The sequence below is a fragment of the Malaclemys terrapin genome, chromosome 1 (assembly GCF_027887155.1).
Source record: "Malaclemys terrapin pileata isolate rMalTer1 chromosome 1, rMalTer1.hap1, whole genome shotgun sequence".
Lineage (NCBI taxonomy): Eukaryota > Metazoa > Chordata > Testudines > Emydidae > Malaclemys > Malaclemys terrapin.
In genome coordinates this window covers 343112131-343138152 of record NC_071505.1, presented here as the reverse complement: position 1 = coordinate 343138152, position 26022 = coordinate 343112131, and the positions used below count along the sequence as shown (strand labels likewise).

Here is a 26022-nt window from a genome sequence, read left to right as displayed (position 1 = left end):
CCCTGATCCCTAGAAAGGCAGATGCACCTCACCTCATCTGACAGTGTCAGCTTTGGCAATCTAGTCCCTAGACCATTTAACATAGCTACTCCTAACTCTGCGAAGGGCAATTTTAGTGCCTGGAGAGTCATCACTTTTTTAAGGCCAGAAGGGATCACTGTGATCATCTAGTCTGATCTCCTATGTAACACAGGCCACAAGACTTTCCTGAATTAATTCCTATTTGAACTAGAGCATAGCTTTTAGGAGAAAAATTCCAATCTTGATTAAAAGAATTGCCAGTGATTAAGAAAAATGCTGGCAAGTGATGGGTCATAACACAGAATGTGGCATAGTCATCGTCTCTGCTTATTGAAGGGCCTCCCACGCTGACCGACACTTAAAATTTGTTTCTAGTGGCTAGTGCCAACTCCAGGGCTCAGAGTTAAAATTATAGCGTGAAGTGAGGTAGAAGGTCTGTCAAGCATAACATTTCAGGTTCTGTGATGTTATGGTGGTAGAATATGTCTAGCCAAATGGCTTTAGATCCTAGACACACGCCGACTCAGGATGTCAGACCACAGATTGCCCTCGTTTTGGAAAAGGTGCCAGACATTTCCCCATCATTTGTGAGTTGCTCAGACTTCCCGAATTCACCGCACACATTTGTTGTGACCCCTGGCATTATTCCCACACATTAAATACTATTATATTATGCTGAAATCAGTAGAAGGAATTAGAGTCCACATCTGGGAAAATCATTTACTGTTTATCTGGAAGGGATCATCGGCTGTGTGTTTTATTTAGTTGACACAAAAATATACAAAGAGTTGCAAGGAACTTTGCTATTTATAGGGTGGTAGAGGCATGACTGGGACATGAGGTTCCTACTTCGTATGAAAGACGACTTTCACACTGCTGGACTGAACAGAACGGGAAATTGCACTGTTGCCCAGGGTGGGTGTTTTTCTGATTCCCCGGTGGAGGGGATTGTTTGTTCTGGTGCCTGGGCTATGCAAGTGAAACTATTTTCTTCTCTGAATTCCAGAGCAAGGATGCAGCCCCTAGGGCGTTCATCTTAGTTTTTCTTGTCTGTAACCAAAAATGTACTTTTTTATGATCAAAAGGAAAAGATGCCGGAATTGCAGCAGCAGTGAACAAGGAAATAAACCTTTTACAACTTCACAGCTGCTTTCTAAGTTCATTATAACAGATTTCAAAGTAGCAGCCGTGTTAGTCTGTATCCGTAAAAAGAACAGAAGTACTTGTGGCACTTTAGAGACAAATTTATTAGAGCATAAGCTTTCGTGGACTACAGCCCACATCTTCGGATGCATACAGAGTCCCTGCAGGAAGCCCAAGGAAAGGAAATGCAGAGGCAAATTTTGCATGGGCTGTGTGTGTCTACAGCAGCCTGTGTGACAAAACAACATTGGGCAGTGTGAGATACATACTGTATACAGGACCAAATCCTGAGGCACTTTCTCTCTTTCTACTCAGTCCTTACCTACGCAAACTCCCATTCACTGCAGTGTGAGCTCACCCGAGTAAGAACTCAATACAAATGAAATAAGAATCTCAGACTTTGGCCCCTAGATTTTAAGAGAAAGAGACTCTGGTTCCCATTCTGATCTCACTCACAGCAGTGTAAGTTCACAGTAAATCCACTGAAGCCAGTGGAGCTCTTGCAAGCATTTGCAATGGTTCAGCTGAGATCATGAGCTCGCCTTTGGTCATTCCTTTGATTCATTAGGCACCAGGAAAATCTAATGTGCTATATAAGTAATAAATTACAATCCATACATATGAGCTATGGTGAGAACAGGGCCCTGGGAGTCCAGACTCCTAGGTGATTCTCCTGACTCTCTCACTGTCTTACCAGGAGACCCTGGGCAAACCACAGACAAGATTGTGACTGGCACCTGTGTGGGTTCCCTCCCCTGTACCCAGCACAAGAGCCTGATGTATTCACAGTCCCTGCACTCCATATGACTCCCCACATCTGCCTTCCTAGGGGGCACAAACCAATCAAAAAGGGGGAAGATCGGGCTTGTGCCTCCCCGCTCCATGGAGCAGGCCATGCACATCATGGCAGGGTGGAGGCTACATCACCCTAGAAGTTGGTTCCACCTCCAAATATACACACCCACCTGTAAAGCAGGAAGTTCAGGGAGGGGGGCTGCACCACAATGCAGTATTGCATGGAAATGGCACAGTCTTGCCCTTAACCTCTCTGTGCCAGTTTCTCCAGCCACCCAGAGAGGATAGTGATACTTAACCACCTTTTGTAACGCACTTGGCGATCCTGGGGTGAAAACGGCTACAAAAGTGTGTTCACATAATGAAAGACCCTATTGCAATCCACGCATATAAGGAGACACAGTAGGGGTGCTTTAAGAACCTTAACTCTGAATGTCCTGACTTGATTTAAAAACTTGATGTGGCATTAACTCAGGTATTCTGTATTTGATGTGTGTGTGCATGTTTAGAACTGTAGTAAATACCATTCAAAGGTCTTAATGTGTGTGTTTTTCAGCAGTTGATAAATATGAAAAGGTCTTATCATCCGTTAATCATGTCTATTCAATAGATATGGAGATGCCCCTTTCTGCCCCCCTCTTCCAATTTCTGCCAAAGCTGTTAAAGATTTATTAGCATGGAAGTTGGCTAAATATTTGTGTGTATATGTTCTGGCTGACCTGGAGCCAATGCTGTGTCACTTATTTTAAGTCTTGTATAATTAGAAGAATCTTCTTAAGCTGCCCCTGGAAAATCAGAAGAGCAATTACAGAAACTTAGAACTAATTTCCAGTATCTGTTTCACACACCTCCTCACTAGTTGTCTCTCTATTATTACTACTCTTATCACTGTATTATATTATTATAACTATTATAATGCTAGTGGGATGCATGCTAATCTGCCATGAGATGGAAATTCCCTTTTTCAGCCAGCTCTGTATATTAATATGTTTTTGTTACTAATTCTCCTTTTTCATTTCAGTCTTTCCTGTGGTTTTGTTGAGAAATCTCCGGCATCCAGTCTATCTGCTGGTGGTTTTGGCCCAAGTCAATCTGTCTGCCATGGTTGCCGGTTTAGCAACATTCATGGGCAAATTCCTGGAGAGGCAGTTCTCTCTCACTGCATCAGTTGCCAACATGATCATAGGTAAGTACTGCCTGTTACTACTGGAGACATTGCAGCTCTTACTGTACATGCTAGGGAGCACTGAAGCCCTTGTTTCCTGATAGGCTACCCCAAACTGAATGCAATTTTACACGGGAGACAGCAAAACTCAAACAAAACCCAGTTCACATGACAACAACCAAATACATGCAGACTGATCTGCCCAGAAGCGATGTAGGTAGGGCTGGAGATGGGTGGAGCTCATTTACAAAGTCGGTCAGGAACAGGTCTACAAAGTATATTCAGCATTCACTGAAACTGACTGAAGATCATACAGTTTTGCAAAGGGAGTTTTTCTAGTGGTTATCGCACAGGACTTGGACTCTTGAATTCTGCTCCTTCCTCTTCCATTGAGCTAGCTATGTGGCTCTGGGCAAGCCACGTAAGATGTTTGTGCCTCAGTGTCCCCTTTGTTAAATAGATATATGGTGCACCTCTCTATTTAAGTGCTATAACTCTGTTTCTGTGTACTGCACCTTTAACTCTCTGTGGACTCAGGCCAATGCAATCTCCCTCTCTCAGATATATTCTCAGATGCAAACATTGGCTGGGGGGAGGGGTGGATATTCTGTGTCCTCTTAAACTAAAATAAAAACCATTAGGACTAAAAGTTATTATTTATTTGTATCATGACAGTGCCTAGGAGCCCCAGTCAAGGACCAGCACCCCATTGTGTTAGGTGCTGTCCAAACACAGAACAAAAAGATGGTCCCATCTGTTTTCTCTTCATGTGTGGAGAAATCAAAGATAATATCAGAGTTCATGACAACTGCAACTGTATTCCCACATATGGGTGGGAGGGATAGCTCAGTGGTTTGAGCATTGGCCTGCTAAACCCAGGGTTGTGAGTTCAATCCCTGAGGGGCCCATTTAGAGAACTGGGATAAAAATCTGTCTGGGGATTGGTCCTGCTTTGAGCAGGAGGTTGGACTAGATGATCTCCTAAGGTCCCTTCCAACCCTGATATTCTATATTCTATATTGTTCAGCAAGGGCACCCACTCTCAGGCTTCCAGCTCCCCAGCCATGGCCTCTCTTGTGCAGAGAGGGGGAGGGATAGCTCAGTGGTTTGTGAGTTCAATCCTTGAGGGGGCCACTTAGGGATCTGGGGCAAAATCAGTACTTGGTCCTGCTAGTGAAGGCAGGGGGCTGGACTTGATGACCTTTCAGGGTCCCTTCCAGCTCTAGGAGATAGGATATCTCCATTAATTTAATCTCACTCCCTCCTAACTAGGGAATTCCCAGGCTGCACAGTTCTCTGCTTACACTGTGAATTCCCCAGCAAGTCAGACCACCTAAGCAGGCCCCCTTCACTTTTCTCCACAGAAGCTATAAACAGTGTAATTGCACATGGTTTTAAGTTACCACACAGCCCTTTCTAAGCAAGCACATTTATTCTTAAGGTGAAAGCACTACAGAGAAAACATATTACAAACAATAAAGAACCTACACTCATTCTAATAAGCTTATCGGCGATCACCACCCTCATCTCCACAAAGGCTCTAGTTGGTGCCAGTCCCTCCAACCCTTCCCTAAGGATTGGGGCCCTTTCTTTAGGCAGAAGGTGCTGTCCATTTGCTGGATCAGAAGGAAGGCCCTGACTCATTTTAGACTCAGGCTCTTTATCCAACAGTCCTTTCTTTGTCTATTGGCTCTCTAGAAAATCCAGTTTGAACCAGTATATGCGAGCCTCTCCATGTGATGGTACCTCTTGGGAGGTGTTACAACCTGAGTGAATTTGCTTAATCACTCTCCGCTGTTTTTAGTTCCTGGAGGGCAGTGAAAGAAATCAGAAATCAGGGTGCTTTCCACACCCTACGGTCCACTCAGCAAAGGGCTGATTATCTTTGACTTAAGATGTGATAATAGGAACTCAACTGTGGATGGTATTTGAGCACAGATGTCAGGGAAGAGTGTTAAATATATCAAGGGCCTAGTTCCCCAGGAAGGAAATGTGGCTGAGAAGTAACTAAAATATTTTAAGAGCTCTGAGATCATCCCCAGATGATTCATTGATTTTAAGTTCAAAGGAACTATTTTTATCGTCTAGAATGACCTCCAGTATAATACAAGCCTTAGGGTTTCTCCACAGGGTAACGTGGTGCCCAGCAAGCTGGAGTGTAAATCTGCAGTGTTATAGTGTGCCAAGCACGCATGGGCCATGGGATCCTGCCACTGCGTACTAAAAGTTGGGTAGTGCCGTTTGATCTACTGCAGTTTCAAACAGAACTTTTAGCTTGACGTAGGAAAGTCCATATGGCCAGTGAGTGCATGGCTCAGTAGAGCTCCATGGATTTACACCCCAGATTGTCATGCTCTAACTCGCCATACAGACATGCCCTTAGCATGTCATCAATTGGTTCCTGCATCAAGAAACAATGACAGAAAATGTGGAAATGGCAGAAGTGATCAATCTCACTGGATGATGATTTCCCATTCCCTCCTACAGGAGACAGGGGTCTCATGGATAGAGCACTGGGTTGGGCCTCAGAAAACCTGGGTTTTATTCTTGGCTCTAACACTGGTCTGCTGGGTGACCTTGGGCAAGTGACTTCACTTCTTAGTTTCTCCCTCTGTAAAATGGAGATGTGATGCTTGTAAAATGCTTTGAGATCTACTGATGAAAGATGAGATGAAAAGAACAGGGAATTATTATTTACAATGACGTTTTGAGATCTATCAGTTACCATTTAATCCATTTACTATGTTCTGCATTGACTGGAAGGTGTTGAAGTATTTTCACTGATATTTGGATCTTAACTCCCTGCTCTTGTTTCTGTTCCCAAGGTTCTGTGAACATCCCCGGGGCAATGGTTGGAATAGTGGCGGGTGGCGCCATCATGAAGAAGTTCCAAATGACTCTGAAACAATGTGGTGGCATGTGTGTCATTGGAATGCTCCTCTGTGTGATCTTTGCCTTTCCCCTCCTCTTCCTGGGCTGCCCTACGCAGAAAGTTGCTGGCCTGAACTACAGACGAAGGTACCACTTGTCATATAGACCATAAGGTTGGCCCTCTGACACATTTTCATTGGCTGACTGATTTATAAAGTGTCCCTTTCCATGTGCATGCCACAAAGTTTACACAGGAATTAAACCCAAAAAACTCCACGAAAAGGTCACAAACCTCACAAGTTTACTGAATTTGATCACAAATAATTTGGAATCAAAAATTCATACTGGAAAATGCTTGACTCATCATTCACTGGTTGATAATTTACCAAGATGTGAACATGGAGAGAATATTTTTGAAATAATGGCTGCCTCCCTATATGTTGAAATGCAGGCAGAACCTTACCCTCTATTAAGAAAAAGAGACCCCTGGTAGGGGGTGAGTTTTGACTACTCAGTGTGTGGACTGTAGTTTAGAGCTGAAGGAACCTGCTCACACACAGTGATACTAAAGAAGAAAATATTAATTCCGAATTGGGAATTTTTTACTTTTACATATTCCTGATGGGGTACCGTTAGTTCTCATGAGCTGCTCAGTTCCACTTGCATGGGGTGGTAGTATTTGAAGGAGAAATATATGGCATGTATATAAGTGGCTGCATCCTTTGTTCATGGCCAGACTTTCAAACTTTTGAGGGATTTTTTTAGAGGTACAAGAATTAATCTATGGAAATTATTTTTTCTGTGGGTTTGGCAGAGTCCACCAATACACACTTTCAGTGTTAAGCAAGCAAGCTCTTGTTCACTAATATCTATATACATATGGTATACTACATAAACCCACAATGTATATATTAATATAGTCATATCTTTCCTTCTACTGTAGCTCTGATGTTGGACAACACTCTTTTGAATGTAACAGTAAATGCAACTGCCTCGATAAGGCCTATAACCCTATATGTGGGGCTGATGGGATTGAATACATCTCTCCATGTTTTGCTGGCTGTGAAGTTGTAAACTCTGATGTGGTTGAAAATAAAGTTCTGGTGAGTAAAATTTTTTTCTTCACTCAGCACTAAAGCCCTGACTTGGCATTGCTAATGAGTAAGAGTCCAATGCAAAGATCAATGCTGATAGTTCAGTGATACTGTTTAGATCAGCTGTGTAGCAAGAAAATCTTTGGCCAGATCTACCCTAAGAAGTTAGGTCAACCCCCCTAAGCAACATAGTTAAGATGACCCAACCCCTGGTGTAGACAGTGCTACGTCGGTGGAAAAATTCTTTTATTACCCAACTACCGCCTCTTGGGGAGGTGGATTAACTACAGCGATGAGAGACCCTCTCCCGTCACTGTATAGTGAGTGTCTGTGCTGACGTGCTACAGAGGCGCAGCAGCAGTGGTGCAGTTGTGTTATTATAGTGGTTTAAGTGTAGACATGGACTCCATCTTTATTGTGAATTGGGCTCTCACATGCCTCTTGGATGCCGTCTCTTTGCATCACTGCTGAAAGTAGTGCTGACAGAGTACGAATGGAAAGTTCCAGGAAACATTTGGCACAGGTGTATCCTCTTAAGCACTCTCCAGTGTTTTGCTGAAATTCATAGTTCAGTGCCTTGTTCGAAGCAGTACTTCTGCAAGTATAGCATTCAAAATGACAGCGAACAATGAGTTTTCAGAAAGATCAGGCAAGCAAAATATGTTTCCCACTTCTACTGCTTTTAATCAGCTCAGGTTTGGCTACTGGGACCTTTATTTAATCTTTAATATATTCTATGCTTTTCAAAGGCACCCACTGTTTTTTGGCAATGACAGTGCTAGAGTTTGCTGTGCTCTCTTCACAAGTTGTCACTTAAAAGGGCCCTTTTCATAATTGTGTTTTCTTGTAGTGTAACTACACTATGGGATGGCCACAAATAGATATGGAGAGCTCTGGTAATGCAATGGCCACCGTGGTGTACGAGCTAGTGATGCACTCATATCACAATGGTGTTAGTGCCCAGAGGTGGACGGGTTTGGTAATGGTGTCAGCAGTGACTGATAGTTGTTACCATCTGATGGCTGCGCAGCGGCTCCTGAGAAATGAGGTGTTATTATTATTATGTATTTGTATAATGGTTGCACCTAGAAGCTCCAGTCAACTAACAAAATCATCCTAAGCACAGGACTTGGTGATGATGGGGGACTTCAACTACTCAGACATCTGTTGGGAAAATAACACAGCAGGGCACAGATTATTCAACATGTTCTTGGAATGTATTGGAGACAAGTTTTTATTTCAGAAGCTGGAGAAAGCTACTAGGGGAGAGGCTGTTCTAGATTTGATTTTGTTCTAGATTTGATTTTGACAAATAGGGAGGAACTGGTTGAGAATTTGAAAGTGGAAGGCAGCTTGGGTAAAATGATCATGAAATGGTAGAGCTCATGATTCTAAGGAATGGTAGGAGGGAGAACAGCAAAATAAAGACAATGGATTTCAAGAAGGCAGACTTTAGCAAACTCAGGGAGATGGTAGGTAAGATCCCACGGGAAGCAAGTTTAAGGGGAAAAACAGTTGAAGACAGTTGGCAGTTTTTCAAAGAGACATTATTAAGGTCACAAGAGCAAACTATCCCACTGCATTGGAAAGATAGGCAGTATGGCAAGAGACCACCCTGGCTTAACCAGGAGACTTTCAATGATCTAAAACTCAAAAAAGAGTGCTACAAAAAGTGAAAACTAAGTCAAATTACAATAACACAATATGTAGGGACAAAATTAGAAAGGCCAAGGCACAAAATGAGATTAAACTAGATAGAGACATAAAGGGTAGCAAAAAAACATTCTACAAATACATTAGGAGCAAGAGGAAGACCAAAGACAGGATAGGACCATTACTCAATGAGGCCGGGGGGGTGGGGGTGGGGGACAATAACAGAAAATGTGGAAATGGCAGAGGTCCTTAATGACTTCTTTGTTTCGGTTTTCACCAAGAAGGTTGGTGGTCATTGGACATCTAACATAGTGAATGCCAGTGAAAATGAGGTAGGATCAGAGGATAAAATAGGGAAAGAACAAGTTAAAAATTACTTAGACAAGTTAGATGTCTTCAAGTCACCAGGGCCTGATGAAATGCATCCTAGAATACTGAAGGAGATGACTGAGGAGATATCTGAGTCATTAGCAATTATCTTTGAAAAGTCATGGAAGACGAGAGAGATTCCAGAAGACTGGAAAAGTGCAAATATAGTGCCAATCTATAAAAAGGGAAATAAGGACAACCCGGGGAATTATAGACCAGTCAGCTTAACTTCTGTACCTGGAAAGATAATGGAGCAAATAATTAAGCTATTAATTCGCAAACATCTAGAAGATAATAAGGTGATAAGTAATAGTCAGCATGGATTTGTCAAGAACAAATCATGTAAAACCAACCTGATAGCTTTCTTTGACAGGGTAACAAGCCTTGTGGATAGGGGGAAAACAGTAGACATGGCATATCCTGACTTTAGTAAAGCTTTTGATACTGTCTCATATGACCTTCTCATAAACAAACTAGGGAAATGCAACCTAGATGGAACTACTATAAGGTGGCTGCATAACTGGTTCGAAAACCATTCCCAGACAGTAGTTGTCAGTGGTTCACAGTCATGCTGGAAGGGCATAATGAGTGGGGTCCCACAGGGATCAGTTCTGGGTCTGGTTCTATTCAATATCTTCATCGATGATTTAGATAATGGCATATAGAGTACACTTATAAAGTTTGCGGACGATACCAAGCTGGGAGGGATTGCGAGTGCTTTGGAGGTTAGGATTATAATTCAAAATGATCTGGACAAACTGGAGAAATGGTCTGAAATAAATAGGATGAAATTCAATAAGGACAAATGCAAAGTACTCCCCTTAGGAAGGAACAATTAGTTGCACACATACAAAATGGGAAATGCCTGCCTAGGAAGGAGTACTATGGAAAGAGATATAGAGGTCACAGTGGACCACAAGATAAATATGAGTCAACAGTGTAACACTGTTGCAAAAAAAAGTAAACATCATTCTGGGGTGTATTAGCAGGAGAGTTGTAAGCAAGAAACGAGAAGTAATTCTTCCGCTTTACTCCAGTTCTGGGTGCCACATTTCAGGAAAGATGTGGAGAAATTGGAGAAAGTCCAGAGAAGAGCAAGAAAAATGATTAACGGTCTAGAAAACATGACATATGAGGGAAGATTGAAAAAACTGGGTTTGTTTAGACTGGAAAACAGAAGACTGAGAGGGGACATGATAACAGTTTCAAGTACATAAAAGGTTATTACAAGGAGGAGGGAGAAGAATTGTTCTTCCTAACCTCTGAGGATAGGACAAGAAGCAATGGGCTTAAATTGCAGCAAGGGCAGTATAGGTTAGACATTAGGAAAAAAATCCTAATGGTCAGGGTAGTTAAGCACTGGAATAAATTGCTTAGGGAGATTGTGGAGTCTTCATCATTGGAGATTTTTAAGAGCAGGTTAGACAAACACATGTCAGGGATGGTCTAGATCAGTGGTTCTCAAACTAAGGCCGCCGCTTGTTCAGGGAAACCCCCTGGCGGGCCGGGCTGGTTTGTTTACCTGCCGCGTCCGCAGGTTTGGCCGATCGCGGCTCCCACTGGCTGCGGTTCGCCGCCCCAGGCCAATGGGGGCTGCGGGAAGCAGCGCGTGCCGAGGGATGTGCTGGTCGCCCTTCCTGCATCCCCCATTGGCCTGGAGCGGCGAACCACGACCAGTGGAAGCCGCGATCGGCCGAACCTGCAGACGCGGCAGGTAAACAAACTGGCCCAGCCCTCCAGGGGCTTTTCCTGAGCAAGCAGTGGCCCTAGTTTGAAAACCACTGGTCTAGATAATACTTAGTCCTGCCATGAGTGCAGGGGACTGGACTAGGTGACCTCTCGAGGTCCCTTCCAGTCCTATGATTATATGATTATTACTATTTATTTGCATAATGGTAGCACCCAGGAGTTCCATTCGTGGATTGGGACCCCATTGTGTTGGTGGTAACAATCTAGTTTTTAAGTGGATAAATTAGACATATTACATCATGGTTCACGCTGATGCAAACCCACAGAAAATATAATAGTTAAACATGCTTTCTCTCAGTGACCTTTGGCAGCTGCAACACCTAATTCTTACCCATTAGTTCTTTGATAGTCAGGATTACCCTATTCACTGTTCAAAGCCTGAAATCGGTGGCTTATTGACTGGACTGTACTGCACTGACCAGAAAATTACAAAATCTAAAATTTTCTCACACAATCTGCTCACAGTAACTTCCTCCTTTCTCTAGCCCAAGCGAACCAAGATAATTGTAATCCATGGCACTTAACATCCAGTGGAAAACTCCACCAACAATACTGTCGCCCTTCTGCAGAGCCATAGTAGAGGTTGGGGTCTTACCGGTCAGTTTCCCATTAGAGGAGAAATCAGCGTCATTGACTCTGGGTATTTTCTTAGTGTAACTTGTTTTATTTACATTGTGTATACCAGTTCTTGAACAGGTCTGGTCACAACCAACACATAAGCAAATCCCTCTTTCAGAAATCTCAGCCAAAACATCGATTTCCAGCCCCCAGGGAGCAACTCTTCCGCAAGTGGTTAAGACAGAGTGAAAATTCTTCTGCTTTTTGCAATAGCTTCACCCAAAAGAAACTACATCACCAAACTAACCACAGTGCAGCATTTCTTCAAAGACTGAACAGCATTCAAACTCTAAAAAAAAAGAGCTTGTAAACTATATGCAACAGTGCCATCTGGGGTCTCCTGCCATCACAATATAATTCCTTAACCGGAAACTAACTCTAAATATATCTATTACTCAAGTACATACGGTGACACCATTTAACATTATTATTGCCTCTGTCAGAGTGCTAGCAGCAGCACCCTGATCACTGATGTTGCTGCAGCACAGAAGAGGCTGCAGGCTTAGCTGGAAGCAGTTAATCCCTTTTCTATTGGGGGATGAGCACCTGGGTGATCATTATTAGACTACTGATACAAGTGGCAGTAATTGGGAGGAAGAGGTAGTAGGGGGAGGAGCTCAGAAGGTGAACGGTATGGAGGAGAAAAGCTGTCTGGCAAGTCCCTGCTGCAATATGCCTGTGTCGTGCTCTGTTTGCAAAAGAACTGTGGTATAAAAGGAACACATGGTGAAAGGAAAAGAGCCTGGGTGTGTTTATGACTATGCAGGGCCGGTGGAAGGATGTTTCACGCCCTAGGCGAAACTTCCACCTTGCGCCCCACCCCCCATCCCCAAGCCCCCGCCCTGAGGCGCCCCCCCCCATGGCTGCTCCCCCCCTCCGCCCTGAGGCCCCCCCCCCCTTGCGGCAGCTCCCAACCACCTACCCTGAGGCGCCCCCCCGCGGCAGCTCCCCACCCCCTACCCTGAGGCACACCCCCCCAGCTCACCCCTCCCAGCTCACCCCCCCCAGCCTCCTCCCCGAGCATGCCGTGGTTGCTTCACTTCTCCCGTCTCCCAGGCTGGCGGAGCCAATCAGCTTAGGCCAATCAGCTTAGGTGCCGCAAGTCTGGGAGGCGGGAGAAGTGAAGCAGCGACGGCGTGCTCGGGGAGGAGGCGGGGCAGGGGTGAGCTGGGGCGGGGAGTTCCCCTGCGTGCCACCCCCCCCTCCCCTTGCTGCAGAAGGCCCTCCCCGTGCTCCACTGCCCCAGCTCCCTCTCCTAAATGCCAGCGGCCACCGGGGCGGCCGAAGATCCGGCCACCACAGTCGCTGCCGAAGAAAATGGCGCCCCCCAAATCCTAGTGCCCTAGGCGACCACCTAAGTCACCTAAATGGTTGCACCGGCCCTGTGACCATGGGATGATGGAAACTGGCTAAGCACTGTGGCACACCAGATAGCTGAGAGAGGACTCTGTGGCACTGCTCTGCAGTATCTTAATAGAAAGACTTAGTCTAACGTTCACTCTGTTCTTACTAGCACTGAACATGGTGGCCTCACAATAGCTACAGCGAGATGCTAATGGGATTAGAACATCTCCCCCAAGGTAGCTCAAAAGTAACCACAGTGGTGTGGCAATGCAGAAGAATGGTTATGAACCAACATTCAGAAAATCTGTGCAGGGCATTGTTTAATCCTTAGATTGGCATTTTGAGGGGACTTCACCAGACCAGCAACTTACCCACCTCCATAACTGCAAACATACAGTAGAAATTGCCATATTTTGGTTGCAATGTTTATCCTCTTTGATGCCTATTGTCAAGCTAGACACTTGTGAGGCAGCATAGGTTAGTAGATGGGGCAGTGGACTGGGAGCCAGAAGAAATGGGTTCTGTTCTTGGCTCTATCACCAATCTGTTCTGACTTTGGGTAAGTCATTTCACTTTGTTGTGCTTTTGTTTCTCCTTCTGTCTTTTGTTTGTCTGGTTAATTAGATTACAGTCTCTCAAGGAGAGAGACTTACACACACACACACACACACACAGGATAGGAACTGAATTTACACCCTTTTTGAAGGTGTTCCTTTCAACAAATAAACTTTCTGCCAAAGCATACGTCTGAATATGGTTGTTTTTAGGTTTGTTCCTTGCAGGAACACTGTATCCTGCCCCTAGCTTCCTCCACCCCAGAAAGCCTTCAAATAGTTTTACCCATGTATTACAGACCCTCCCCGACTTATGCAATCGCGTTCCGGAACACCTTGCGTAACTCGAATTTTGCGTAAGTTAAAACATATACCCAACCGTTATGCAAAAATCAAAAAAACCTCCTATTTCTAGCTTACGGAACTTTTTCCGTAAGTACAAATTTGCATAAGTCGGGTCTTGCGTAACCCGGGGAGCATCTGTATTTGTATTACAGTAGAATCCAGATGCCTCAAACACAATCAGGGCCCCATTGTACTGGGTGCTGTACAAACACATGAGCAAACACCGTCTAGTAAAACCAGCAATAGCACTTCCTGCAGCACTTGTGGGGGGGAGGGGCGAGTGAGGCCTCCATTCAACCATGAACATATCTTGATCCAGTTTAGCTTGGGAGATCTTAAGCACCTCAGGGCATGGACTGTCTCTTACTGAGTGTTGAACGCACAGAAAATTGGGCATTATAAGTAACCATGACAAGGAGATGAGTGCAGACAATGCCATGGCTACTAAGACTGAACTATGCCCCTTACGTGCCTACTAAAGAATTACTTGCCCAGCTTTCCACAGAACAACTTCAATCTCTTTTTGGTTTGGATTCACCCTGGTCCCTGCCAGTATCTCCTATTTCCTGAAAATTAAAACTAACTCCCATCTGTCACACAGCACGAGGAAACCGTGTTCTTGCTGCTCGTTAACCTAGATAACAGAGTTTGTTGCACTGCAGCCACCCAAGACACAAAGTCATCTAGATAAAAGCTCAGATAAAGCTGAACTTCACTCTTCCCACATGCCAGCAGTATAACCTAGTTATTGGTTCCAAATTCTCTGCTCAGAGAAATGGCTAAATTGCTGCAGGAAAAATAAAAACGGTTATTACATTTGATGGTATTCCCCAAGCACAAGCTTTCCTGGGTGTAATTATGTTTTTGTTACTGTTTCCATTGCCAACCCTGCAGTGTAAGTGGCTATGGCACTGTGATGCCTTTTATTTCCTGTCTCCTGCACCATTACATTTCTAAGAACTCCTGTGTACGGGGCCGGCAGCCATTTTGTTCTTGGAGTTGCTGCCACCTGGTTCAGAGGAGCCACATGCACAGTACTCTCTTCAGGGGACTGTATTTCCTTCATTCTGCTTTTTTTCCTACTGTTAGATAAAAGCCTTCACAGGCTGCAAGCATATGTTTTGCTACGTGTGTATGGAAACATAAACTCAATTTGCATCAGGGCTACTCAAACTTAGCAATAGGTCAGTGCAGCCTTCACTTTGGGCAAAGAGCCTGAGGACCACAACCCATTCTCCTCACATGAAGTAGATTACATTCTCAGTTTTCACACAGGGGTGCGGGCTGCAGGAAGTACAGGCCCCATCATGCAGTGTCCATCTTGAAATGAGTGACCTTCCACCGGGCCATAGACGAGCACTGTATGTTGGGTCCCACAGTTTGCACAGACTGCACCTCTCTAAAGAATGATGAGCCCGACCTTCCCATCATCACCTATGGATGGTGAATTGTTGGCTATTTAGAACTTAAGTATATAACCATGCCCAGTAACAGTTAGGTGAACTATTAACAGAGTTACAGAGTCCAGAGGTAGTCTGAAGAAACCAGTGTGGTGTGTGCCTGGGAACAGGTGATGATAATGGTAGCACTGATACTGCTTGGTATCTAAAGGACTCCCTGTGCTGGAACTGGTGTGGGGTGAATGGAAACACCTCCATTCAGGACTCTGAGGCACAGCACAGAATTCTCTGCCCAAGGGACTGGGGGCGTTAGAATGGCGTTAAGCCATCTTTGCACTCTCCCAATCGTGAGCTGCTCCAGGGCCTGTGGAGGCCATCATCAGCACTTTGGCAGCCCTGGGGGCCAGTCAAAGTTAGAGTAGTCTCTGGAGCTGCCCTATGGGATGCAGCACTGCCTGGAATCTCCCTGTTCAAACATCCATCTCCTGCCCCCAGCCCCACTCCCAGCATGCCCCCTACACTAGGGCTTGTGAGGGGGTCCTCAGAAGGTGGCTGTCTTCTGCAGTCAGTCATTCACTGAAGTAATTCTCCTCCAGCTCGATGTGGGACTTTTAGGGCACCTTATGTCATTCTGGCCCTTCTACATGATGTATGGGGATGGGAGGGAAGATGGGGCTCTAACCCCTTGGGTGGTGCTTTGGTGGTGTGTGCTAGTGCCAATAAGGACCTGTATGAGAGACGTCCCAATACAGTCCACATGTAACTTAATGCATGTCCCCAAAGCTGAGAGGTTAGTGTGCCAACTCCCACTGTGCCACCTCACTCACACACTATATAAACAATCTGAACCTGACAGGTGTTTCCTTCTCTGAGAAAAAAAGCAACAAAACTTTAAATACCAGCAAGTCCCAGCTAGCAAAAAAAGAACACGCAATATGCACAGTTTGATGTGACCTACTTTCTCATCTGAGAACTCAGTTGCCAGATATTACCACTGAGTAATATTATTTGACATCCAGCGATGAAAGAAATTGTGGTTGGCTGCCCACCAGAACAGGAGCCTGGCTGCTACTGACTCCCACAACCCGCAGAGCTGGTTTCAGAGGTTTGGTGCAATTTTTTTTTGAGTCATGACTGTGAAACACAAGTTATGGTAGCTGGATTTTCTAAACCAGGATTTATGTCATCTGAAAGGGCCCCCAAAGGCGGCTCTGTGCTGTGTTAAAACACTTACATGTACAAATTGGGTAGTGTACGTATTTCACAGCTACTCTCTGTTGGATGGATTCAGATATCTGTGGCTGTGTTGCCCTCTAGTAGTTAGAGGCTTTGAAATGAATCCATGGTCATCCACTGCCGTGAAGTCACAGCCAAATGAAAGGAAAGGAGCATGGTCTTGTTTGGAGCATGTGCATGGGAGACAGGTGTCTTAGGGTTGTATTCCTGACTCTGTCGTGACTTTGGGCAAGTCATCTAAACTTTTTATGACCCAGCTTCCTTATAAAACAGACACAGTAATACCTCACTCAGGGTGGCTTTAAGTAACCTTAACTACGGTAATTACTGTTTGTAGAAGGGCAGAGTGTTATCGTCTAAAAGAAAACCACACACTCAACTGTCTGTTGGACTCAACCTGAAAAGACTGCAGGGCTCAGATTAATACATGTGGCCCCAGGGAGCCAACCAAGACATTTCAAACCTGGTGCTGACATCACACATTCATGTGCTACAGACCACAAATACATTTACCTGATAAATCACACACACACTTGGGGAGGCCACTTCCACTTGAGTTAGAGGAGCACTTCCTTAGCGGGCTATTTATTGACATAGTAAGATTGCCTGTTGTGCTAAGTTAACACAGGTGGAAAGACAGTGGTGCCCCAAAGAGCTTACAATCTAACTAGACAAGATAAACAGCACACAACCAAAATGCCAGAGGTGCAAGTCTTTCTTGTTAGTGACAATCTACAATCGATAAATATAATCTAAAGCATTTTAACACTGATCTACAGCCTGCCTCAGAACATCTGCTTTTTTTTTTTTTTTTTTTAAACAAAAGCAGTTGGCCCAGATGGAAACACCTCTTGTGCTCATGGTCAACGTCAGCAAAGTGCAGAGGGTGACGTGCACACGTTGTTTGTTGCCCTTTTGCCAGTATGGGTGTGACACTTTGGGCGTTCACTCAGACCAACAGGGGTTGTGTCACCACCTGCCTTTAACCATGAATGCTTCTGTGCTGTGCAGCTTTGGCGCAGAACCTGCTCCAAGCACGTTGACTTCACCCTTGCTTCCACCAGCCTGGTTACTCCATACAGGGTGACATCAACAGCCCCTCCAGTCCCGAGTCTCTCCAGAACCGTCTCCTTTGCAGTGCTCAGCCCCTCTCACTGTAGCACTCACAAAACCTTATGAAGTTTGCTGCTCCTTTTACGAGAGTTCACAGCATGAGCCTGTGAGTTTGGCCAATGATTTTACTTTTCAGTTTGAAACATAGCCCTGAGATGGTTTTGTCATAAAACAGGATTACGGTTATTAACACAGAACAGACATTTAGGTGATACCAAGTGGAAGGAATCGAGATAGAAATGGTTACAAACAAACCGTAAAAAAATAGGCTGCTGAGACTAAAGCCTAACTGAACAACCTAGAGTCATTTGTTCAAAGTAGTTTTCTCCCCACAGTTGTTCTTCCAGCATGGCTGGCCAGGTCTTAGCCAGGATCTAACACAGAGCTCAAAGCACTTGGCTTCTTTGTCTCTTCAGGTGAAGGATGCCAAATGGCTCTCTCTCTCTGCTCAGATCTTCAAAGTTTATCTTTGTTTTCAAGGGCTCAGCTTGCTGTGTCTACCAGGGAGTTGACGCCATGTTAATTTTTGCAGTCTCCTCTTCCCTGCTGTGAGAGTTCCCTGGCTATCTCCCCCACTCCCGAGGTTGTGAGCTTTGTTTACCTTTTATGTAAATGTTCTTCCATTGTCTCTTTGCTCAGTTTACACTGGAGACACATTCAAGCGGGCAGGTTCCTTTGTCTAGGGCAGGATGACTTAAGCACTAACTGCCAAACACATTTTAAGGACATATTTCCAGCCCATAGATATAATTTTCTATATAGCACTCGTACATATACTACTCAGTAGTGTTAATCAGCAGTGTGTTACCAGTTTGTATATCATACCTTGCATGCAGGACCGGCTCTAGGCACCAGCAAACCAAGCACATTCTCAGGGCGGCACAATTCCAGGGGCAGCATTCCGGGTGGTTTTTGGGGGGTTTTTTGCTTCGTCAGTTGCACTCTCAGAGGTTTTTGCTTGCATGACACCTTTTAGATGCAGATTATGACAATGGTGAGTTGGGGTACACTGAGCTGGTCAGGCCAGCTGAGACTCACTGCTAGATACCAAGGAGCCCTTTGTCTTCTGGCATTGGGGTGCTCTGAGGGTCACAGTAGGTTTGTCACATTTCTCTCTGGCACATGTGAAATGTCTTTAACAAGCTGCAATGAGAAGAACAGGAGTACTTGTGGCACCTTAGAGACTAACAAATTTATTAGAGCATAAGCTTTCGTGGACTACAGCCCACTTCTTCGGATGAAGTGGGCTGTAGTCCACGAAAGCTTATGCTCTAATAAATTTGTTAGTCTCTAAGGTGCCACAAGTACTCCTGTTCTTCTTTTTGCAGATACAGACTAACACGGCTGTTACTCTGAAAGCTGCAATGAGTGACAACAGCTTTATTAAACATACTTCCATAGCAGTGGATGTAGCAAACATGTCGCCTTTTGTTCAACATCCTCCCCATATGGGCAGAGAGAGAAGCGAATGTGCAGTCCACCTTGGCTCTGACTTATGGGCACCATGTACATTTGGTTTCACAGCTACGCTGTCGACATCAGGAAGCAGCAGCTAAAAATCTCACTAGGCCACAGTGGAGCTAGTCCCATTTTTAGCTGAATGCTCTGTTAAAACCTGGTGCATCAATCATTATGAGCTCTGCTCTGTACAATAACAAGGATGATCCTGCATTTATATAGGGCCTTCCTTCTACATGGGACCCAAATTGTTACCTGGGGTTCTTTCAACCCATAGCTCTTCGTAACTTTTACTCTATGCAAGGTGATGTCAGGAAATAAATCAGGGGAGACACGGCCGTCTGACCGATAGATGGCTGGCACAAACAGGACAACACAAGAGTGCTTTCACTTAAAGACACACTTTACTTAGTTTCTTCCCATTCTGTATGTGTGAGACTGTCTAGGAAGGAGTACAGCAGAAAGGGATCTAGGGGTTCTAGTGGACCACAAGCTAAATATGGGTCAACAATGTGATGCCGTTGCAAAAAAAGCAAACATGATTCTGGGATGCATTAACAGGTGTGTTGTGAGCAAGACACGAGAAGTCATTCTTCCGCTCTACTCTGCGCTAGTTAGACCTCAACTGGAGTATTGTGTCCAGTTCTGGGCGCTGCATTTCAAGAAAGATGTGGAGAAATTGGAGAGGGTCCAGAGAAGAGTAACAAGAATGATTAAAGGCCTAGAGAACATGACCTATGAAGGAAGGCTGAAAGAATTGGGTTTGTTTAGTTTGGAGAAGAGAAGACTGAGAGGGGACATGATAGAAGTTTTCAGGTATCTAAAAGGGTGTCATAAGGAGGAGGGAGAAAACTTGTTCATCTTAGCCTCTAAGGATAGAACAAGAAGCAATGGGTTTAAACTGCAGCAAGGGAAGTTTAGGTTGGAAATTAAGAAAAAGTTCCTAACTGTCAGGTTGGTTAAACACTGGAATAAATTGCCTAGGGAGGTTGTGGAATCTCCATCTCTGGAGATATTTAAGAGTAGGTTAGATAAATGTCTATCAAGGATGGTCTAGACAGTATTTGGTCCTGCCATGAGGGCTGGGGACTGGACTCGATGACCTCTTGAGGTCCCTTCCAGTCCTAGAATCTATGAATCAAGCACTTACAAACATCCGCAACAGGTCAGTAGAAAACCCCCAACCCTCGATAATTACCGAAGCTGAGTGTGGCTCTCGAGTGACACAGCAGCAGCCCGTCTGCCAGTGGGGAACACAAGATGAATCCAGAGGGAGAGACCGGTCCTGAAGAGTCCCCCCTTATTTTATACATTAGTCAAGCAAGAAGTTTTCTTCTGATTATTGATTAACCAGGCACATCCTGCTCTTCTAAAATGCATGTATCAGCAACTTCAACACAATTCTTATCATGAAGGATGCAGGGTCAAGCTGCCCTTTCTGTGGCACCCAAAACCCCCTCCCCTCCTTCCTTAGTTAAGCTAAGCCTGCTGTCTTGTCTGCTTTTAGCAATAAGCCATAGTGGTTTCAGGCACTTTACTGGTTTGCCAAAGTCTCCCCATACAAAATCACTTTACAAACATCATTAATTCTACAGACTATGAGGCAGATCAGGGCGAGAGTTCTGGAAGCTCGCTCTGTAACCACCCTTTGCGGCCAGTAGCACGGTGATTGGTTAAATGCTGGTTTAGTGCATGTGAGCAAAACTTCCTCTAATGGTAACCCTTTGCAACTATCAGCCTGGCACTCACTTGTGACTGGGACTCGATCTCCTGTGGACCTAAGGCACTCAGGACAAGCTTGACTTAGAGATACCATGTGGGACGGGGCATCCAGGCCTCACACCGGCAAGGCTCCAGGAGGTTAATGAGGGCCTGTGGATCCAGCTGGCCCCACTCTGCTACACTTGTAGCAGATGTCAGGAGTGGGGAGGAGAGGTAAAAGGAGGAAACCAGCTAAGTTTGGGGATGACCAGGAAGGGAAGCAGAGCTCTGCTTCTCCCTTGGTGAGGGAAGCCTGCTTTTAGCCAAGTGTCTGTGACAGCTTACTGCCAAGATGAGCCTCCTAATGCATGGGAGAACTGGGCCCAGGAAGACTGGCTAAACGGACTGGCTGCATGAAGACAAACCCTGAGTAGAAAGGTGGGGTCCTGCTGAAGATGTCTCAGACGACCCTGGTTTTGAGTCCATAGCATTCCTTTATTTTTGGACTTCAGTACCCCAGAAGGGTGGGACTCAAGTGTGCCTTAGCTGGAAGGCTAAAGCATCACTGCCCTGGAGCCTCGAGAGGTGACAGCTGACCATCGGAGACCCCACAACAAGGTTAGTAGTATCCCATTGGGCCACAAGGGGCACCACAGAGATAGGCCCTGTCACACAGTGATTTACAGTCTCCAGTTAAGACTTCTTCTAAAGGCTGTCCCCAGTCAAGATCACAGCTCGCTACATACTAACATCTGATGGAGTTGTTTCTTTAGCTGAAGTAATTGATATATGGATGGTGCTGTGAGGGGAGTCTGCACAGCTTCTGTCTGTGCTGTACCTGTTTTGTGGACACACAGGTCAGCCACAGGCTGTAAATCCAGTCCCTTTCGCAAGCTCTACCTTCACTCTCTGTTTGTTTAAAGGTCTATTTTAAAGAACGAGCTCCTTGTAACAACAAGTCAGTAGTGACTAAAAATAGAGAAACTGGAAAAATCTATATCCCATGCCCACAATCTGTTCTCTTCACTAGTAATATGTTGGTTATTTTTGTCCCTCTCTCAAAGGTGAGGCTTTGCATTCTCCCCCGCCCAAGCAGAGCTTTCTAATTTAATATTTCATTGAGTTTGGGCTTAGTGAAAGCAAATGATTAATGGCCATGGCTAGAACCAGGCACAGTGGGAACAGGCAGACAAGTCTCTCAAAGTTACACATTCCAACCCTGACAGCGGGAGTCTTGTTCATACCCCAGGCCTAAGCACAGACTGACAGCAGTGCTGCATCTGGTGCTTTTGTGATGTATTTATCTTTTATTCTTTTGGCATAGACACAAGATGATACTCTAACCAAGAGGGGCCTACATCCATGCTCTGGGAACAGAGATGGAAATTAATATGAACAAATTCATGCCATTGTGCTGTATAACAAAAGATTTTGCATTCCATCCAAAGAAAATGAATCGCCAACCCCCAGGCCCTATTAGTAAAACTCCCCTCCGGCCCTGGGATAAGAGATCCCTCCATTCTGATTGACAGTCACCCATCATTGCCTGCTGGGCCCTCTCTGAAAAAAGCGAACTAAACCATTCCAAGCCAGGAATTGCAGATATGCTAGGAACACCTCATGGTCAATGGTATCTAAGGCAGTTGACAGATTTAATAAAATCAGAATGGATATCTTATTCTTATGTGTAAAGAAGTTCATTTGCAAACTGTGCTGAGATCTACCAACTTAAATTCATTTGTGACCTGACTCCTTAAGGTTCTGAGGGCCATCAACTTCACAGCTTCACTGGCCTCCCAAGGTGTTGAGGGTGTTTAACCTCGAAGGTTTGCGCCCCTTCATTGGAAGAACCCTCCACCCCCCACCCCAAAAACAAACAAACAAAGAGCTCACCCGACTCAGGATAAAAAGAGAAGTTCTAGACATGCCTGTTGGCCCCTGGATGGGTCTTTGTATAGACCTTTCAGACAGATTCATATAGTTTTGTAAAGCACAAAACTAAAGTGAGGCCATAAAATAGATCAGAGACATAGGTTAACCAGATTAGATAGAAGTCAAAGGTTACACTGGCAACACAGGGGTATCATTAACACCAAGCCATCCATATCACTTTAGTGCTCCCTGACTCGTTACAGCATGCTGCTAAAGACACTGGCTCTTTTCTCAAGCTCTGAGAGCAAATTCTTCAGGATTCAGAAACCTATCGGCCAGTCCTGTTACCATTGCAGTCACTAGCAAAACTCTCATTTCTCTTCAGTTTCTATTCCACTCAGAATGAGAGAAAACCTCCTTTCTGGACAAAGTAATGTTCTCATTCAAGAATGTGTTGGGCTATTGAAAGTAGCTTCCAGTATTGATTTCCACCTCTTCACCAATAAGGTTCCAACTTTTATAGGACATAATTAACTATTCCATTCTATATAGGTTTTTATAACTGAACACTTAACCAACCACCTGGAGATCCATCTGTAGTATAGTGGAAACACGTTGAACTTGAAATGTTGTCCATAACACTGCATGCTGGAGACAGTAACTGTCATTAGCAATGAGATAGGATCTTGCACATGCTTTTGAAAGTGAAAGATAGGATGCAATTACCTCACTTCAATGATTAAATATTTAACCACAGCCTTTTCATCTGAGCCACTCTCTGTTTTGTGTATTTCATGTAGCAGATTGGATAGATAATTTTATTGTCTACTTGTAGGTATTTTACTAGCTATGTAATTAAAAAGAACCTGTAAGATGGGCACACGTCTATTCTTTAATTGGTCCATGTTCTCAGAGTTTTGCATCAGTAAGGACTGCAGGATTTGGCCCAGATTGTAAATAATAGAACATTTCTTATGTAGCTGTGATGTCAGAGAATGGGAGGGGAAGTGGGAAACCAGCATCTATCACTGAGGAGAGACTGGTCTCCTGTGGATACCAAAGATTCAGTTGGTTCTGGCAGCTTAACCATTGATCATCCCACTGAGGAGAGGGAAGCAAAACTTGCCCCTTCTTCAATAGAGCAATCTAAGGGAAATTCTCCATGCAGTCCTCCCTCAGCGTTCTGCCTCAGATCTTCTCCCACAGCTGTTTCTGCAGGAAGATTTAATTCAGGCAAATGGACATGTTTGATTCGATTTTTTAACAAGCTGTTGATGAGATCTCTCATAAGAGATGAAACTATCCCAAGAATCAGAGTTTGTTTCAGGTGCCAAGGTGCAAACACACAATAGACGTGAAACAAAGGACTGAAAGCACAAAACCTGAGGAATCACTACAAGAATGGGTGGGGAGGAGCCCTACACAGGGGCTGGCATGACTGATAATAGAAATGTCTCTGGAAAAGGAATATTACTAGATGGCTTCTAAAAGTGAGGAGGGGCTGAACTTAGGCAGATGTCCAGGGGATGAGGAGTGCCACACCCAGGAGCAATGGCAAAGTCTTGGCCACCCACTGCTTTAAAGTCTGATGGTGATCACAGCTATCCAAGAATGCCCCGAGTCACCCTCGTGGAGTCCTTCAGGACAGAAGCCGGGATCAGGAAGAACGTGTTCCATAGGCGCCAACTCCAGGACTGGAGCATACATGGGAAAAAAATAGTGGGTGCTCAGCACCCACTGGTGGCCCCACCGATCAGTTCCTCTCCTTGCAACGCCTCCCGCCCTCCATGATCAGCTGTTCAGGAGGCGCTGGGGGAACAGGGGTGGAGTGAGGGCGGGGCATGCTCAAGGAAGGGAGCAGAACAAGACAGGAAGGGGTAGGGTGGGAAGAGGCGGAGTGGGGGTGGATTTGGGGGAAGGGGTGGAGCAGGGGCAGGACCTGGGGCAGAGTGGGGGTCAAGCACCTGCTGGGAAATGACAAAGTCAGCACCTGTGGCATGTTCCCTTCCTTTCCGCAATCTGCCACTGGTCAGCTATAATAGTAATGAATTCTTTGCCTTCATCAGAAGCCTCAGATGCTAGTTAACTGCTGGAGGCTGAATATGTGACTAAATAGACCCATGGTGTGATTTAGCAGGGCAAATCCTAGGTTCTTATCTACATCTGTGCCTCCACTTACAGCTGACTGCAGTGCCTTGTATTTCCAATGGCTTCCCCCATCTCAGCATCTTCTTTGCTCTCTTTTCAGAATTATACACACTGCAGGTGCATCTCTGAAAATGGGGCTGAAGGATCCGCCTCCCCTGGGACCTGTGGCACAAATTGCTTCCACCTCCTCTTACCCTTTGTTGTACTTTGCTGCCTGGCTGGAATCCTGGCAAGCACGTCGCACACACCATCCTTCATGCTCATCCTGAGGTAATGTAGGCGGGATTGTCACCACACTCGGACCACGAGCTCTATCCGGCATCTCCCCTCTTCTGGAGAATACTCTGGAGCTGGGATGAGGATGCTGAGTTTTGAAAACCCAAAACCATCGGTGGCTCAGATCTGAGAGCTATTTTATCCAAACCACAAACGTTCAGGGAGTGGCAGGCATGAGGGTTAAATTCAGAGCTCCCATCTTGGCACATCTCTATTATATTTATCCACATTTAACCATATATGTTGTTATTTATAGTGTGGCCATGCCTAGAGGTCGCAGTCAGGGGTCATGGCCCAGCATGCTAGGCCCTGTACAAGTGAGGAAATGGAGCCCAGAGGGCTCACAGTCTAGGGTTATGACAAGACACTGCAGGTGGATAAGCAGACAAACAGGGACAGGGTGGGTGATAAGGTAACAACAAAGATGGGCCTGATTTGCATATGGGCCTGATTCTGATCCCCAATTGAATTTACAGCAGTGTAACCGCACTGGGGCTCACTTCCCGCTGCCTTGCACCTGATTTACCCTAGTGCAAATTAAGGGTAAAAGTGGTGTAAAGTTCTACCAGATCAGCGTGACAGCATTTCCCACATGCACTGTGCCCAGGTGTTAGTGAAGGCAGTGGAAGATCAGGCCCACTGACTTCCCTGGAGTTATTGTTGTGCCATCCCGGACTATGTCTTGCCATCCATCATCTGTAGCTATCCTTATCTAAATCTGGTTCTGTCTTTCTCCTTGTTTCTCCCTGTCTTTCTTAAAGTGTCTCCATCTTTACACTATAGCAAATCACCAAGACAGAAGGGCAGGTAAGCATGCCATGTAGTTCCACCTTCGGCGTTTGGCCTACTAGCTCAGTTTGCCAGCGGGTATGGGAAGCCCTGTCATGTGTCTGAGCGTCAAATAGTGCTAGAAACGAAGAGCTGCTTTACACAAAGCAGGAGAAATCATTGGGACTGATGTTTGCCTCACCCAGACCCTTACGAGAGGCTGTGCCTTGTGTTAGGAGTTCAGGCAGAGCACTTCTCACAGCAGGTTTCAGGTGCTCTTTGACTCCACAGGCTCTTCCCATCTCTTTAACCGAAGCAGCTAAATCCCT

At 45.1% G+C, this 26022-nt stretch overlaps 1 protein-coding gene across 1 annotated transcript in view; it reads left to right on the top strand.

Annotated features, from left to right (window-relative positions):
• SLCO2B1 (solute carrier organic anion transporter family member 2B1) overlaps positions 1 to 26022 on the top strand; it is a 101745-nt gene that overhangs the window by 64534 nt on the left and 11189 nt on the right. The window contains exons 9-12 of the mRNA XM_054015909.1: positions 2981 to 3145; positions 5950 to 6142; positions 6939 to 7098; positions 24750 to 24919. Coding sequence (XP_053871884.1) covers positions 2981 to 3145; positions 5950 to 6142; positions 6939 to 7098; positions 24750 to 24919 — 688 coding nt within the window. The remainder of the gene's footprint in view (positions 1 to 2980; positions 3146 to 5949; positions 6143 to 6938; positions 7099 to 24749; positions 24920 to 26022) is intronic.